Source organism: Chrysochloris asiatica, unplaced genomic scaffold (assembly GCF_000296735.1).
Source record: "Chrysochloris asiatica unplaced genomic scaffold, ChrAsi1.0 scaffold00188, whole genome shotgun sequence".
NCBI classification, from domain to species: domain Eukaryota; kingdom Metazoa; phylum Chordata; class Mammalia; order Afrosoricida; family Chrysochloridae; genus Chrysochloris; species Chrysochloris asiatica.
In genome coordinates, this window is record NW_006408706.1 from 5,069,060 (window position 1) to 5,082,425 (window position 13,366).

At 37.6% G+C, this 13,366-nt stretch overlaps 1 protein-coding gene across 1 annotated transcript in view; it reads left to right on the plus strand.

Annotated features, from left to right (window-relative positions):
• Positions 1–13,366, plus strand: part of UGT8 (UDP glycosyltransferase 8) — a 186,339-nt gene that overhangs the window by 56,321 nt on the left and 116,652 nt on the right. Inside the window, exon 2 of the mRNA XM_006872251.1 lies at positions 7,257–8,080. Coding sequence (XP_006872313.1) covers positions 7,259–8,080 — 822 coding nt within the window. The 5' untranslated portion in view covers positions 7,257–7,258. The remainder of the gene's footprint in view (positions 1–7,256; positions 8,081–13,366) is intronic.

Sequence of the window (13,366 nt, forward strand, 5' to 3'; positions counted from 1 at the left end):
GTATCATCTGCATATTGCAGGTTGTTAATGAGTCTTCCTCCAATCCTGATGCCACGTTTTTCTTCATAGAACCCAGCTTCTTGTATTATTTGCTCAGCATCCAGGTTGAATAAGTATGGTGAAATAATACAACCCTGTCGCACACCTTTCCTCATTTTAAACCATTCAGTGTTCCCATGTTCTTTTTGAACAACTGCCTCTTGGTCTAGGTACAGATTCCTCATGAGCACCATTAAGTGTTCTGGAGTACTTATACTTTGCAATGTTGTCCCTAGCTTGTCATGATCCACACAATCAGAAGCCTTTGTGTAGTCAGTAAAGCACAGGTAAACATCTTACTGCTTTTAACTTTTGGTAGCATATCATATTTTATAAATGGAATCCTTAACCACAATGGTTTTAAAATTAACAGTATTAAAACTATAAGTGAAAGAAAATATATCAGAAAAATCACTTCTCCAGTAGACTCTTTAAGGATACCTCTGGGTTAGCAAGAATTTCAACATTTCTAGTTATATTAATTATCATGTTTTTAGCCAGAATGATTTAATGAGGTTAAGGTGCTGTTTAGCTGTTTCATAATTCATATTATATTTGAAGAGGATAACATGGTTGTGTAAATGTTGCTTGTTTACTGTATTCAACCAAGGTATTCAGTCAGTATGATTTCATGAAACCTTAAATCTTAGTAGATTTTTAGAAGTCATTTTGAAATGTGAATTTGGTATTTTGAATAATTAATTTTAGAATTTATTAATAGAATCTACATATTTTTAAACTGCTTTCTAGAGCTATTCTCTCTAGTGTGGTAGCCAATAGTCACATATATACCTATTTCATTTTAAATGACTTTAAATGAAATTCTACTTAAAATTTAGTTTATCTGTCAAATTAGCCACATTTTTATTGCTATATAGCCACACATGAGTGTTGTTGTTAGGTGCTGTCAGTTCGTTCTGACTCATAGCGACCCTATGCACAATAGAATGGAAAACTGTCTGATCCTACTCCATCTTTACAATCATTGTTACACTAGAGCCCATTGCTGCTGCCACTCTCCCAATACATATTTTTTTAGAGTCCCCCTCTTGTTTCTTGACCCTCCACTTTACCAAACATAATATCCTTCTCTAGGGACTGGTCCTCTCTTAATATGTCCAAAGTATGACAGACAAAGTCTGACCATCATGGTTTCTAAGAAGCATTCTGGCTCTACTTTTTCCAATACATATTTGTTTGTTTTTCTGGTAGTCCACGATACTTTTAATATTCTTCTCTAACACCATAACTCAGATTCATCAATTTTTCTTAGGTGTTCCTTATTCATTGTCTTACTTTAACATGCATATGAGGCTATTGAAAATACTATGGCTTGGGTCAGGCTCACCTTAGTACTCATACTGACATCTTTGCTCTAGAACACTTTAATTGCCCTACCTGTGGCACTGTGGGTTAATGTGACAGACTGCAGAGTTGTTTGGACTACAAGGTTGGTGGTTTAAGGTCACCACCTTCTCCTCAGAAACCCTATACAGAGTTGCTGCGGGTCGGAATCCAGTCGATGGCACTTAACAACAACAACAATGCAGTATATTGTTCATTGGCATAATTCAATGTATTGTTTGATTTTTTTTGGACTGGTGCTTACATGAATGTTGACAGTAGATCCGAGCAAATGAAGGCTTTGACAGCTTCAATCTTTTCTCCATTTATTATGATGTTTTTATCGGTCTAGTGGTGAGGATTTTTGTTTTCTTTACCTGAGGTGCAACAGATACTAAAGGCTATGATATTTGATTTTCATCAGTAAGTATTTTAAATTGCCTTCACTTTCAGCAATCAAGGTTGTATCATCTGCATATCTCAGATTGTTATTGAGTCTTCCTCCAATCCTAATGCCACAATTTTTTTCATATAATCCAGCTTCTCAAATTATTTCCTTAGCATACAGATTAAGTTTGGTGAAAGAATACAGCCCCATCATACACCTTTCCTGATTTGAAACCATTCAGTATCCCTTTGTTCTGTTCCAAATGACTGCCTTTTGTTCTGTTCGCATAACTGCTTCATGAACACAACTATTAAGTATTCTGGAATACTCGTTTTCTGAACTGTTGTCCATACTTTGTCACGATCCACACAATTAATAGTCTTTGCATCATCACTAAAGCACAGGTAAACATCTTTCTGATATCCTCTCCTTTCAGCCAAGATTCATAAAAAGTCAGCAGTGATATCCCTTGTTCTAAGTCCTCATCTGAATCAGGCTTCAACCTCTGGCAGTTCACTGTCAATGTACAGTTACAGCCAGTTTTGAAGTATCTTTAGTAAAATTTTACTTGCATGTGTTATTAATTATATTGTTTGATGATTTCCACATTCTGTTGGTGACTTCTCTTTGGATAGGCACAACTATGGATCTCTTCTCATCAGTTGGTCATGTATTTTCTTGGCATAATAAGTGAATGCCTGCAGTGTTGCATCAATTTGTTGAAAGACTTCAATTTGTATTCCATCAATTCTCAGAGCCTTGTTCTTTGACAATGCCTTCAGAGCACCTGGGACTTCTTCGTTCAGTACCACTGGCTCTTGATCATATGTTACCTCTTGAAATGATTGAACATGTACAATTTCTTTTTGGTTAAGTGACTATGTATCTCTTCCATCTTCTTTTGATGCTTTCTGCATCATTCATTATTTTGTCCATAGAATCCTTTAATATTGCAAGTCAAAGCTTTAATTTTTTCTTCAGTTCTTTCCGCTTGAGAAATGCTGAAAATGTTCTTTGCTTTCGGTATTCTAGCTCCAGATCTTTGTATATTTCATTAAAATACTTGACTGTTTTGAGCTGCACTTTGATATTTTATTTTCAGCACATTTGCCTTCTCATTTCTTTTATTTGCTTCAGTGTCTCTATAATGGAGAGTAAGTTTCAGAGTCTCTTCTGACATCCATTTTGGCCTTTTCCTTTTTTCTTGTCTTCTTAATGATCTTTTACTTTCTTCTGTGTGATGTTCTTGATGTCATCCTGCAACTCTTCTGGTCTGTGGTCATTAGTGTCTAATGCATTAGATCTGTTCTTGAGAAGATTTCTTAACTCAGGTGGGATATGTACAATGTCACATTTTGGCTCTCGTGGACTTGTTTTAATTTTCTTCAGACTTAACTTTCATATGAAAAATTAATGGTCTGTTTCATAATCTGCTCCTAGTCTTGCTTTGACTGATGATATTGAGCTTTTCTACCGTCTCCTCCCACAGATGTAGTCAGTTTGATATCTGTGTATTCCATTTAGTGAGGTCCTTGTGTATAGTCACCTTTTATGTTGTTTAAAAATATTTGCAATGAAGAAGTCATTGGCCTTGCAAAATTCTATCATTTAATCTTAAGCATCATTTCTATCACCAAGGTCATAGTGCCAACTACTGATCGTTCTTCTCTTTTTCCAACCTTTGCATTTCAGTCACCAGTAATTATCATTACATCTTGATTGCATGTTTGATCAATTTCCCACTGAAGAAGTTGGTAAAATTCTTCAGTTTCATCATCACTTCATTTAGTTGTTGCTGCGTAGATTAGAATAATATTTTCCTTGTAGGAATATTGATTTTATCTTATCATACACATCATTATGCTACAAGATTAATCTTGAAATGTTCTTTTTGATGATAAATGTGACACCATTCCTCTTCAGTTTGTCATCTCTGGCATAGTAAAGTGTGTATTTGTCAGATTTAAAATGGCCAATACTAGTCCATTTCGGCTCACTAATGTCTATGATATTCGACTTTGTCTCACTAATGTCTATGATATAGATTTTTATGTGTTTCATTTCATTTTTGACAACTTCCAAATTTCCTAGATTCATAAATCATATACTGTGTGTTCTGATTATTAATGGATGTTTATAGTTGTTTTCTTTGTTTTGAATTGTGCTCCATCAGCAAATGAAGGTCCTGCAAGGTTAACTCCATTTTTGTCATCACAGTCAACTCTAATTTGTGGAGGCAGCTCTTCCCTAGTCATATTTTGAGTGCTTTCCAACCTGTGGGGAACAACTTCTGGTGCTGTATCTGACAATATTCTGTTGCGATTCTTAATGTTTCATTATTCAATATTCTGGTGCTATCTGACAGTGTTCCACTGCTATTCATAAGATTTTCAGTGGATATATATTCAGACGTCTGTCTCTCCTTCTTCTTGTCTGTCTTAATGTGAAAACTCAGTTGAAACTCGTCCACCATGGGTAATCCTGCTATTATTTAAAATACAGGTGACATAGCTTCCAGAATCAGAACAACACACATGCCATCACAGTAAGACAAACTGACAGATGAGGTGGTATTCTACATTGGTTGTTGTTGTTATGTGTCGTGGAGTTGGTTCCAACTCATAGTGACCCTGCACAGGGTTTCCGAGGCTGTAAATCTTTATGGGAGCAGAAAGTCTCATCTTTCTCCCGTGGAACAGCTGGTAGTTTCGAACTGCTGACCTTGCGGTTCACAGCCCGATTCTTAACCACTATGCTACCAGAGCCCCCTTTACATTGGTTTGTTTTTGTTATGTGCCGTGGAGTCGGTTCCGACTCATAGTGACCCTGTATAAGGTTTCCGAGACTGTAAATCTTTATGGGAGCAGAAAGCCCTATCCTTCTCCCGCAGAACAGCTGGTAGTTTTGAACTGCTGATCTTGTGGTTCGCATCCCGATTCGTAACCACTACGCTACCAGAGCTCCTTGGTTGGGGCTACCAACTTGCACTTCTTGGATGTTCATTATTTTTGCAGCCCGATTTGTTACCACTAAGCTATCAGAGTTCCTTCTACATTGGTTGTTGTTGTTATTAAGTGCCATCGAGTCAGCTCCGACCCATAGCAACCCTGTGTAGGGTTTCTGAGGAGTAGGGGCTACCCTATTGCACTTCCTGGATGTTCATTATTTTCAGCATTGCAGAGATTCCAGAGGTTGTGCCTTAAGAAACCACCTTTTTTTTTTGTCATAATTTCTTTTTACTTTATAATAATAACTGAAATATTAATATTTACAAAGGAAGAATACAGAAACAATGAAAACATGTTTCCCTTTTATTATCATATGTGTTGTTTTTTGTTTTAGTTTTTTTTTTTTTTTTTTCCTTTGGGGGCGTGGGGGTTACTTTCGGTGCATATGACTCAGAACTAACTCTATACCTCCTAGCAACAACAACACGCTAGATAAATTATTTTAAGTGTAACTGAATGAACTAAGTATGTCTTAATGCCTGCTCAGCTTCATGCAAACCTAACGGAGAACACAGCTCCCTTCTATTTGTTCATCAGGTGTTTGGACATACAAGTAATGAAGCCCAACAATAATTACAGTGGTGGACAGTGGCTACTGCTTTTTGCTTAAAATTCACAACTGTAATCCATAGCATGTCTATTTAAATTTCCATGTTTTTTTCTTTGAAATTGGGAGATGGTAACAACAACAGAGAGATGCTTTAGAGAGTTAGTACATTCAAATAAAAGGCCTGGAAAACTTTCTCCAAGTCTGTTTACTTCATTCTCTTTCTTTACAGACATTAAAATTGTCAAACTCACTTCATTTCTACATAATTCCTCCGATTATTTTAAAGCCCTCATAATAATTTGAGCAAAGTTTGACAGGCCCTTTTATAAATTAATAATATTTATTACTTTTCATAGTAGAGTTTCAGCTTATCTAGAAATAGTCTGAAATGTCTTTTGAGGGAGGCAAGTACCCTGAAATATAACATATCTTATATTTCTGTATTGATATGGAACAAGCCATCATTTTCTTGCTAATGTTTTTTGTTCTAGGTTGTTTGTAGTGATTAAATGTGGAGGAGGTATAGTTATTAAAATTCCATTTGCATGGTGGAGATTTCAGCAAATAAGATATTTAATATATGATAATAAAAAATAGTTATTGATTTGGGGATGTATAAATATCTTCCTGGAATTCCTTAAAATGAAAGTTTGCATGTGCAGTTTTTTTTTCGCCTTTTTTCTGTTTGGGAGCTAATCTAGAGTCTAAGAATATTGAGTAGGGTAGGGGAGTTTGCATACTATATGTCCTCTGTATAAAAAGTAAGTTTTGTTGTTGTTAGGTGCCATCGAGTTGGTACCGACCTATAGCGACCTTATGCACAGCAGATGTTAAAAAGATTCTGTCTTGTGTAATCTGTTATTGTGGTAAGGTAGTAGAATCATTAGTCTCCAGGTTTATAGTCATCATCTGACTTTCTGTTTGCATCTGAGTTATAGATGAAACAGAGAAAAGTGTTGTCTGCGGCATATTCATTCATAAATCACTTCTTCCACAAGTGTTTGCTGAGCGAGAGTTAAACTTCTTGAACTTTTCTATCAACAGTTTATCTCCCTGAAACCAATCAGAGAATTGATATAAATTACATAGGGACTGCCAGGTACTCGTGACATTTAAATAAGGGAGAAATCATGTGAGCAATATTTTTTCTGTATATGAAGAGAAGTCTTCCTAGTAGAGGTACTACTTGAATGAATTATTTTCTAAAGCAATATTTCTTTGGTATGTTTTAGGCACAACAAAATGTAACTGCTGAGATAAAATTATTATTCATATAAGGGATATACATGTTGATAGATTTGGAAATAAAAATTCTAGATCATTTGCCTGATTTTAACATTGACAGTTTATTACATGACAAATGTTTCACAGGTATGATTCAAGGAGGAGATAGCATTTGTCATTCAACCTTACAGTAAATTTATTCCAAAATGAAAATATATTTCTCCCTATGACTAATGCAATTAGGTACTCCCAAATAGATGCATTTTATATGTTTATGTCAGCTTTAGTTCCAATTCTAGACTCAAAATAATCTTTCACAAATAAAATGGTAGTTGAAATAATGAGATAGGATGGTTTTTCAGAATCATTCCTTCTTAGGCAAAGATTTGTTGTTGGGTGCTATCAAATCATTTCCAACTCAAAGCCAGCCCAGGTCACAGAGTAGAACTGCCCCATAGGACTTTCTTGGCTGTGATTTTCACAGAAGCAGATCACCAGGTCTACATCCCCCAGAGCCACTGGGCGGGTTCAGAATATCAACCTTTTAGTTAGCAGCAAGTACTTAAATGTTGTGCTTTAAAGTCTTCTAGGAAAAGAGTAGTAATGATTATCAGAGACTTGAGAAAACTAGGCTTTGTGATTATATATTTTAAAGCATAATGATTGTATTCTGTTGTAAGTTGTTTTCTGGTTGTCATTTCAGCTATGAAGTCTTACACTCTGTATTTCATGCTCCTGTGGAGTGCTTTCGGGATAGCGAAGGCTGCCAAAATCATCATCGTGCCGCCAATTATGTTCGAAAGCCATATGTACATTTTCAAGACATTAGCGTCGGCCTTGCACGAGAGAGGTCATCACACGGTGTTCCTTCTCTCAGAAGGCAGAGATATCGCTCCATCAAATCATTACAGCCTCCAGCGCTACCCAGGGATCTTTAACAGTACCACCTCGGATGCTTTCCTGCAGTCCAAAATGCGAAATATTTTCTCTGGGATATTGACAGCAGTCGAACTATTTGACATACTGGATCACTACACTAAGAACTGTGATATGATGGTTGGCAACCATGCCTTGATTCAGGATCTGAAAAAGGAAAAATTTGACCTGCTGCTGGTAGACCCTAATGACATGTGTGGATTTGTGATAGCTCATCTTTTGGGGGTTAAATATGCTGTATTTTCAACTGGTCTTTGGTATCCAGCTGAAGTAGGCGCTCCTGCTCCATTAGCCTATGTTCCAGAGTTTAACTCACTCCTCACAGACCACATGAACTTGCTGCAAAGGATGAAAAATACCGGCGTTTACCTCATTTCCAGACTAGGAGTCAGCTTTCTGGTTCTTCCCAAATATGAAAGGATCATGCAGAAGTATAACCTGTTGCCGGAGAAGTCCATGTATGATTTGGTTCATGGGTCCAGCCTGTGGATGCTGTGTACTGACGTAGCACTGGAATTTCCAAGACCCACCTTGCCTAATGTTGTATATGTAGGAGGAATCCTAACCAAACCAGCCAGCCCACTACCAGAAGTAAGGTTTGCTGAACTATTTTTTTTTTTTTTTTAATATAAAGTCAGTTTTTATTTAGGGGGTGAGATACGATTGGTTACCAATTGATGATTTGTGCTACTCTGAAAAACAGGTGTGACACAGAAGCCATCAAGGTCCCTTATTTATGATGCACTACTTTCCTGGAGTCCTAGTGTGGTGCTACAGGTTAATGTTCTGGGCTGCAAAATAGGTTTGAGCGTCAAGGTTGGAGGTTAAGGCTCATCAGCTGCTCCTAGGAAACCTGTGCAGGGTCACTATGGGTTAGAACCGACACTGTGTTGCACACACACACACACACACACACACATGCACTTTCCTGCTTGGATTGAGCATTCATACAATGCCAACACACCATTCGAGTATTTGGTCAGTAGACTGACAAGGAAACATATTCTTGATACAGTGTATGAGAATGTGCCTGGTGGCAATAGTCGTTAAGTGCTCAACTGCTAACTACAAGGTCAGCAGTTCCAACCCACCACCCAATCCCTAGAAAAAAGATGTGGCAGTCTGCTTCTGTCAGTTTTACAACTTTGGAAACCTATGGGACTGGTGTACTCTGCCTTGTAGAGTTGCTTTGAGTTGGAATCAACTTGAGGGCAATAGGTTTTGATATGCAATGTGAGGAGAATGTACTTTTTAGATGGTTAGTGTTACTGAGTGTAAATGAGGTTGCTTTAGATTAAAAGCTGAATGTCCTGTGTCCAGCCATTCCACTCCCAGAGAAACAGAGTAATAACAGCAACAAGAAACAGCCCCAGTTCTTTAAGCACTGGGCTTGGATTAGGTTCCATGAACTCAAATGAATATACCAGCTGCTTTCAAGTGTATTCCCACTCGTGGAGAACCGCATGTGTGTCCAGTAGAACTTCTTTGGAAAGTCTTACCAGAAAGTTTGTGTCTCACAGTGAAAAGTAGGTGGTAATTTTGATTAAACTAACAACTCATTTTTAAGTTAGTAAGCAAATATAGTTGTTTTATGAAAATTATGCCCTATTGCTATTCCATTTCAGTCAAGGAATTAATGAAACTAAGAAAACCTGTCTGCTCTCTAAGGCAATTTTTTTTTTTTTTTTCTTGTTCAGCTACCAGTAGATCTTTTGGTACTTCTAGTCTTCTTATTAGTTTGCCTATTAGTTATCTCAAACTCGTTGTTAAGTGCCATCGAGTTGGTTCTGACTCATAGCAACCCTCTAATAGGGTTTCTGAGGAGCAGTTGGCTGGTGAGTTTGAACTGCTGAACTTTTGGTTAACAGCCCAATGCTTATCTCAAACTTGTTGTGTTATTAAGTGCCTTGGAGTCAGTTCTGACTCATAGCAACCCTTTGTAAGGTTTCCAAGGAGCAACTGGTGTGTTTGAACCACCGATTTTGCCGTTCAAACTGACCTTGTGGTCCAGTGCATTATCCCACAGTGCCACACCAGGACTCCCACTTCAAACTAGCAATAGTTGTACTTAAGTATCTGCTGTGGTAGTGGATTTTTTGACTTCAGACCAACCTTTTGAAATTGAATTAACATCTGATGTCATATGCCAGGAAGCTTAGAATCTGTTCCATGATTTTCCCAATTGAAACTATTTCTACACTTGACTTCTGAAAATAGCTGTTCTCAGTAACTCTGCTATATTGTTTATTACCAGTTTCATTCACTACATTAAAAAAAAAAAAAAAAATCTTCCAGGGCCTCGATGAAGAATTTTTCCTATAAGGAAAATTACTAGGCAGAATTTTCTCATGGAATAATAATGCTATTGGAATACATAGCCTGTAGACTCCAAAAGGACTTGTGGTATGGAACTGGAGGAAAAGTACCGGACTGCTTAACACAAGGTCAGCAATTCCAACCCAGCAATTCTGAAGCTGCTCTTCAGAAATCCTATACAGAAGGGGAGGAAACCCTTTTCCTGCCAAAATTGATAACATCATTCACAGGCTATGCAAAATTATCAACTTAAAAGTTAACCTGCTGTATTTGCTCAAACATTTAATTAACTCACCCCTGATGTGATAGCTGGAATTGAGGTTGCCTTGGTAGGGCCAGATGTTCACCACCCCTGCTATACAGGATTGCTATGAGTCGGATTCAACTCAACAGTACTTAACAACAGAAATAGGACTCATAAGACACTCAGTAGAAACGTATTTATAGAAAAATATTTTCAGAAAATACCTTGATATATTTGCTATAATACTGAAACATAGAGCTGACCAAATTCATGGTCTGTATGACACCACCATTTCAAATGGCTGCTTCCAGTAGAGACCACAAGGGCCCATTTATTCTCTTGGACATCAGTTTGTAAAGGGTAGGGATTAATCTCAGCTTATCTCAGCCATTCATGGATTTTCCTAACTCTCTATGAATCTGTAAGTGTTTTTATCCAGACTCCCCATATGTTACTCTCCTTGCCACCTTTTAGAAGCAACTCTAAAAGAATTGGTGAACAAGTTTTTCTTTACCTTAGTAACTGAGTGAATTCACTGTGTTTCCTCTGTTGTTGTTGTTGTTGTTAAGTGCCGTCGAGTCGATTCCGACCCATAGCGACCCTGTACAGGGTTTCCGAGGGTGTAAATCCTTACGGGAGTAGAAAGCCTCATTTTTCTCCCGCGGAGCGGCTGGTAGTTTCGAACCGCTGACCTTAAGGTTCGCAGCCCGATTCGTAACCACTACGCTACCAGAACTCCTTGAGTCTTCACATTTTCACAACTAGTGAACTGCCTGCTACTTTTATTTTTATTTGTTTTTTGGGTGTTCTCACTCGAGTCATCTGTTTGCAGAAGGAATCAGTAATGAAAAGTAATCATTTTATTTGCCTTTTATTCCCTTTCAATCTCTGTACATTTTTCTTAAGTACCTTATAGATATAAAGTACCTGTATAAATATAAGGCAATATTTTATATTTTGTTTTCTACACAACAATTTCTTATCTAGCATAAGAAAATTTGCTTAACTTCTCCAACATGAGTCTTTTTGCCTACCGGTGTCCTAACTATTTTTGTAACTTTGTTTTACTCTGAAAGCATCTTTTGAGTGGTTCTGGGAACCTTACATAAGATGTTGCTCAAAGTGAATTTTTTATTTGCCGTAATTTGTAGTTTTATATACTGACCTGACTGATTTTGTAGACTTCCTTGTTCTTTTTTAGGGTTGTGGGGGGACAGTAGTGGAGCTTTTTTAGTTGATTCTTTTTAAAAATATAATTGCTTTAGCTGTTCAAATGAGTTTGGTCAATCACATACTGCACACACCTGTGTATTTACAAAAGTAAAAAAGTTTTACTACAAAATCATAGAAATCTTTATTAAACAAAAATATCTAAATGTGAAGTTATTGTTTCATGATATAGTCTCTATCTGGGTCTGTGTATTCTGAAGGTGGTGATTTCATCTTTCTAACCCCTTTCTGAAGAATTCTGTATTCTTTGAATTCACACTACATCAAAATGGCAATTTTGGCCTTCTCCAGAGACTCAAATCATGCTTCATTGAAATGATTTTTGAGGTTTGAGAACAAAAAGAAGTTTGAAAGGGCAAGATCAGGGTTGAAGGATAGGTAGGATAAGGTTTCTTGGAATTCTTTTAGGCTAGCCCTTGCTACTCTTGAAGAGTGAGGTGGTACATTGTTATGATGGGGGAAAAAAGCAATAAGAAGATTCCTCAGCACAACTTCCCTGGCCTTTTTTTTCTCACCAGTGCAGTTTTCAGTTTTCTTAAAAATTCTTTCTAATATGCTCCTTTGATTGTTCTGTGCCCTTCAAGAATATCTAACAAAGTTGTTGTTGTTAAGGGCTGTTGAGTTGTTTCTGACTCATAGAGACCCTGCTAGGATTTCCAAGGAGCCATATCCCTTTGGAATCCCAAGAAACAGTAACCATAACCTTTTTTTTGTTTGTTTTGTTTTCAATTGTGAATTGAGTGATAGTTAACATGGGAGAACATTAGCATTACACCATCGTTTCATTACAATGATTACAATCTCCGTGCATCATCATTCAACAGTATTTGCTTCCCTTTTTTTGTTTTGTTTTGTTTTGGTGGGGGGGGGGTGTACACAGAAACACTCAGGAATATATAATAATTTAAACAACCAAAGAGCACATGCTGTAAGCTTGCCTCCTGTCTGACAGTACCCAGTCCCTCTCTTTCCATGAGTACAGAGTCCTCAGTCCTCTGCTGCTCCCTCTCTCCATGTCCTCATCTCTTCCTCCATCCTTTGTGTCACTGCTTCTCTGGATAGGGTCCTGCACCCCACTTGTGCTCTTCTCCCTTGGCCATCCCTACTTTTTTTTATTTTTTAGAAGTTAAATAACCTTTATTTTAGGGTCAGGTCCTGGTGTGGCACTGTGGGTTAATGTGCCAGACTGTAAAGCTGTTTGAACTGCAAAGCTCGGCAGTTCAAGCTCACCAGTCACTCCTCGGAAACCCTGTACAGGGTAGCTATGGGTCGGAACTGACTTGATGGCACTTCACAACAACAACATAGCCACAAAAGCTTACATTTGTTCTACTATCTCTATTTTTTCAAATCAAGATAAATAGTAATAAAGAAAATATTTTATAGTTAAGCTAGCCATACCATAATCAAGCTATTTTAGGGATATCAGGTGTAAAGGAGAAAACAACATGAAATGATACACATAGTTCAGTTTCTATAGGGCTATGCTGTGATTTTCCTTTAAAAAAAAAAAAAAAAGTCTGTGAAAAGCGATGTGGGGAGGGGCGAACAACAAACTCTGAAAATCTAGATAGTGCTCACAGGTGAAGACTCTTCCACTTCTCTTTAGCTAATTTTTGCATTCCAATTAACTCTACTTCAGAGAGGCTGCCATTTATACTCCCTAAAGCACAGATAAAAGCCCTGCTGGGAATATGTGTTGGTTTAAACAGTTGATCCTAAGGATAGTACCAGTTGCCTTATCAGTTTGTTGTTTTTTTTCAAAATACAGCGAAGCACCTTAACATTATTTCCCTTTCCCCCTTTTGCCAATTCCAACCATGTCTTAATCCCTGTATCCCAGAGCCCTATTGTTCCAAGGTTGTGTATACATCGTTATTTACCTCTGTCCCACTTATCTCATGCAAACCTGTCTAATTGTTTTCCCGTCAGCCTTGTTCTTCCATTACACTCCCCCTTCTTGTGTATTGCCTCCCCAGCATCCAGACTATCCTGTGTCTATTCCCTACCCTGTGTTCCACCTTCCCCTCCTTCCCATCACCCCAGTCCTTCCCACCCCTACATCCAGTAACCAGCAAAGAATACCC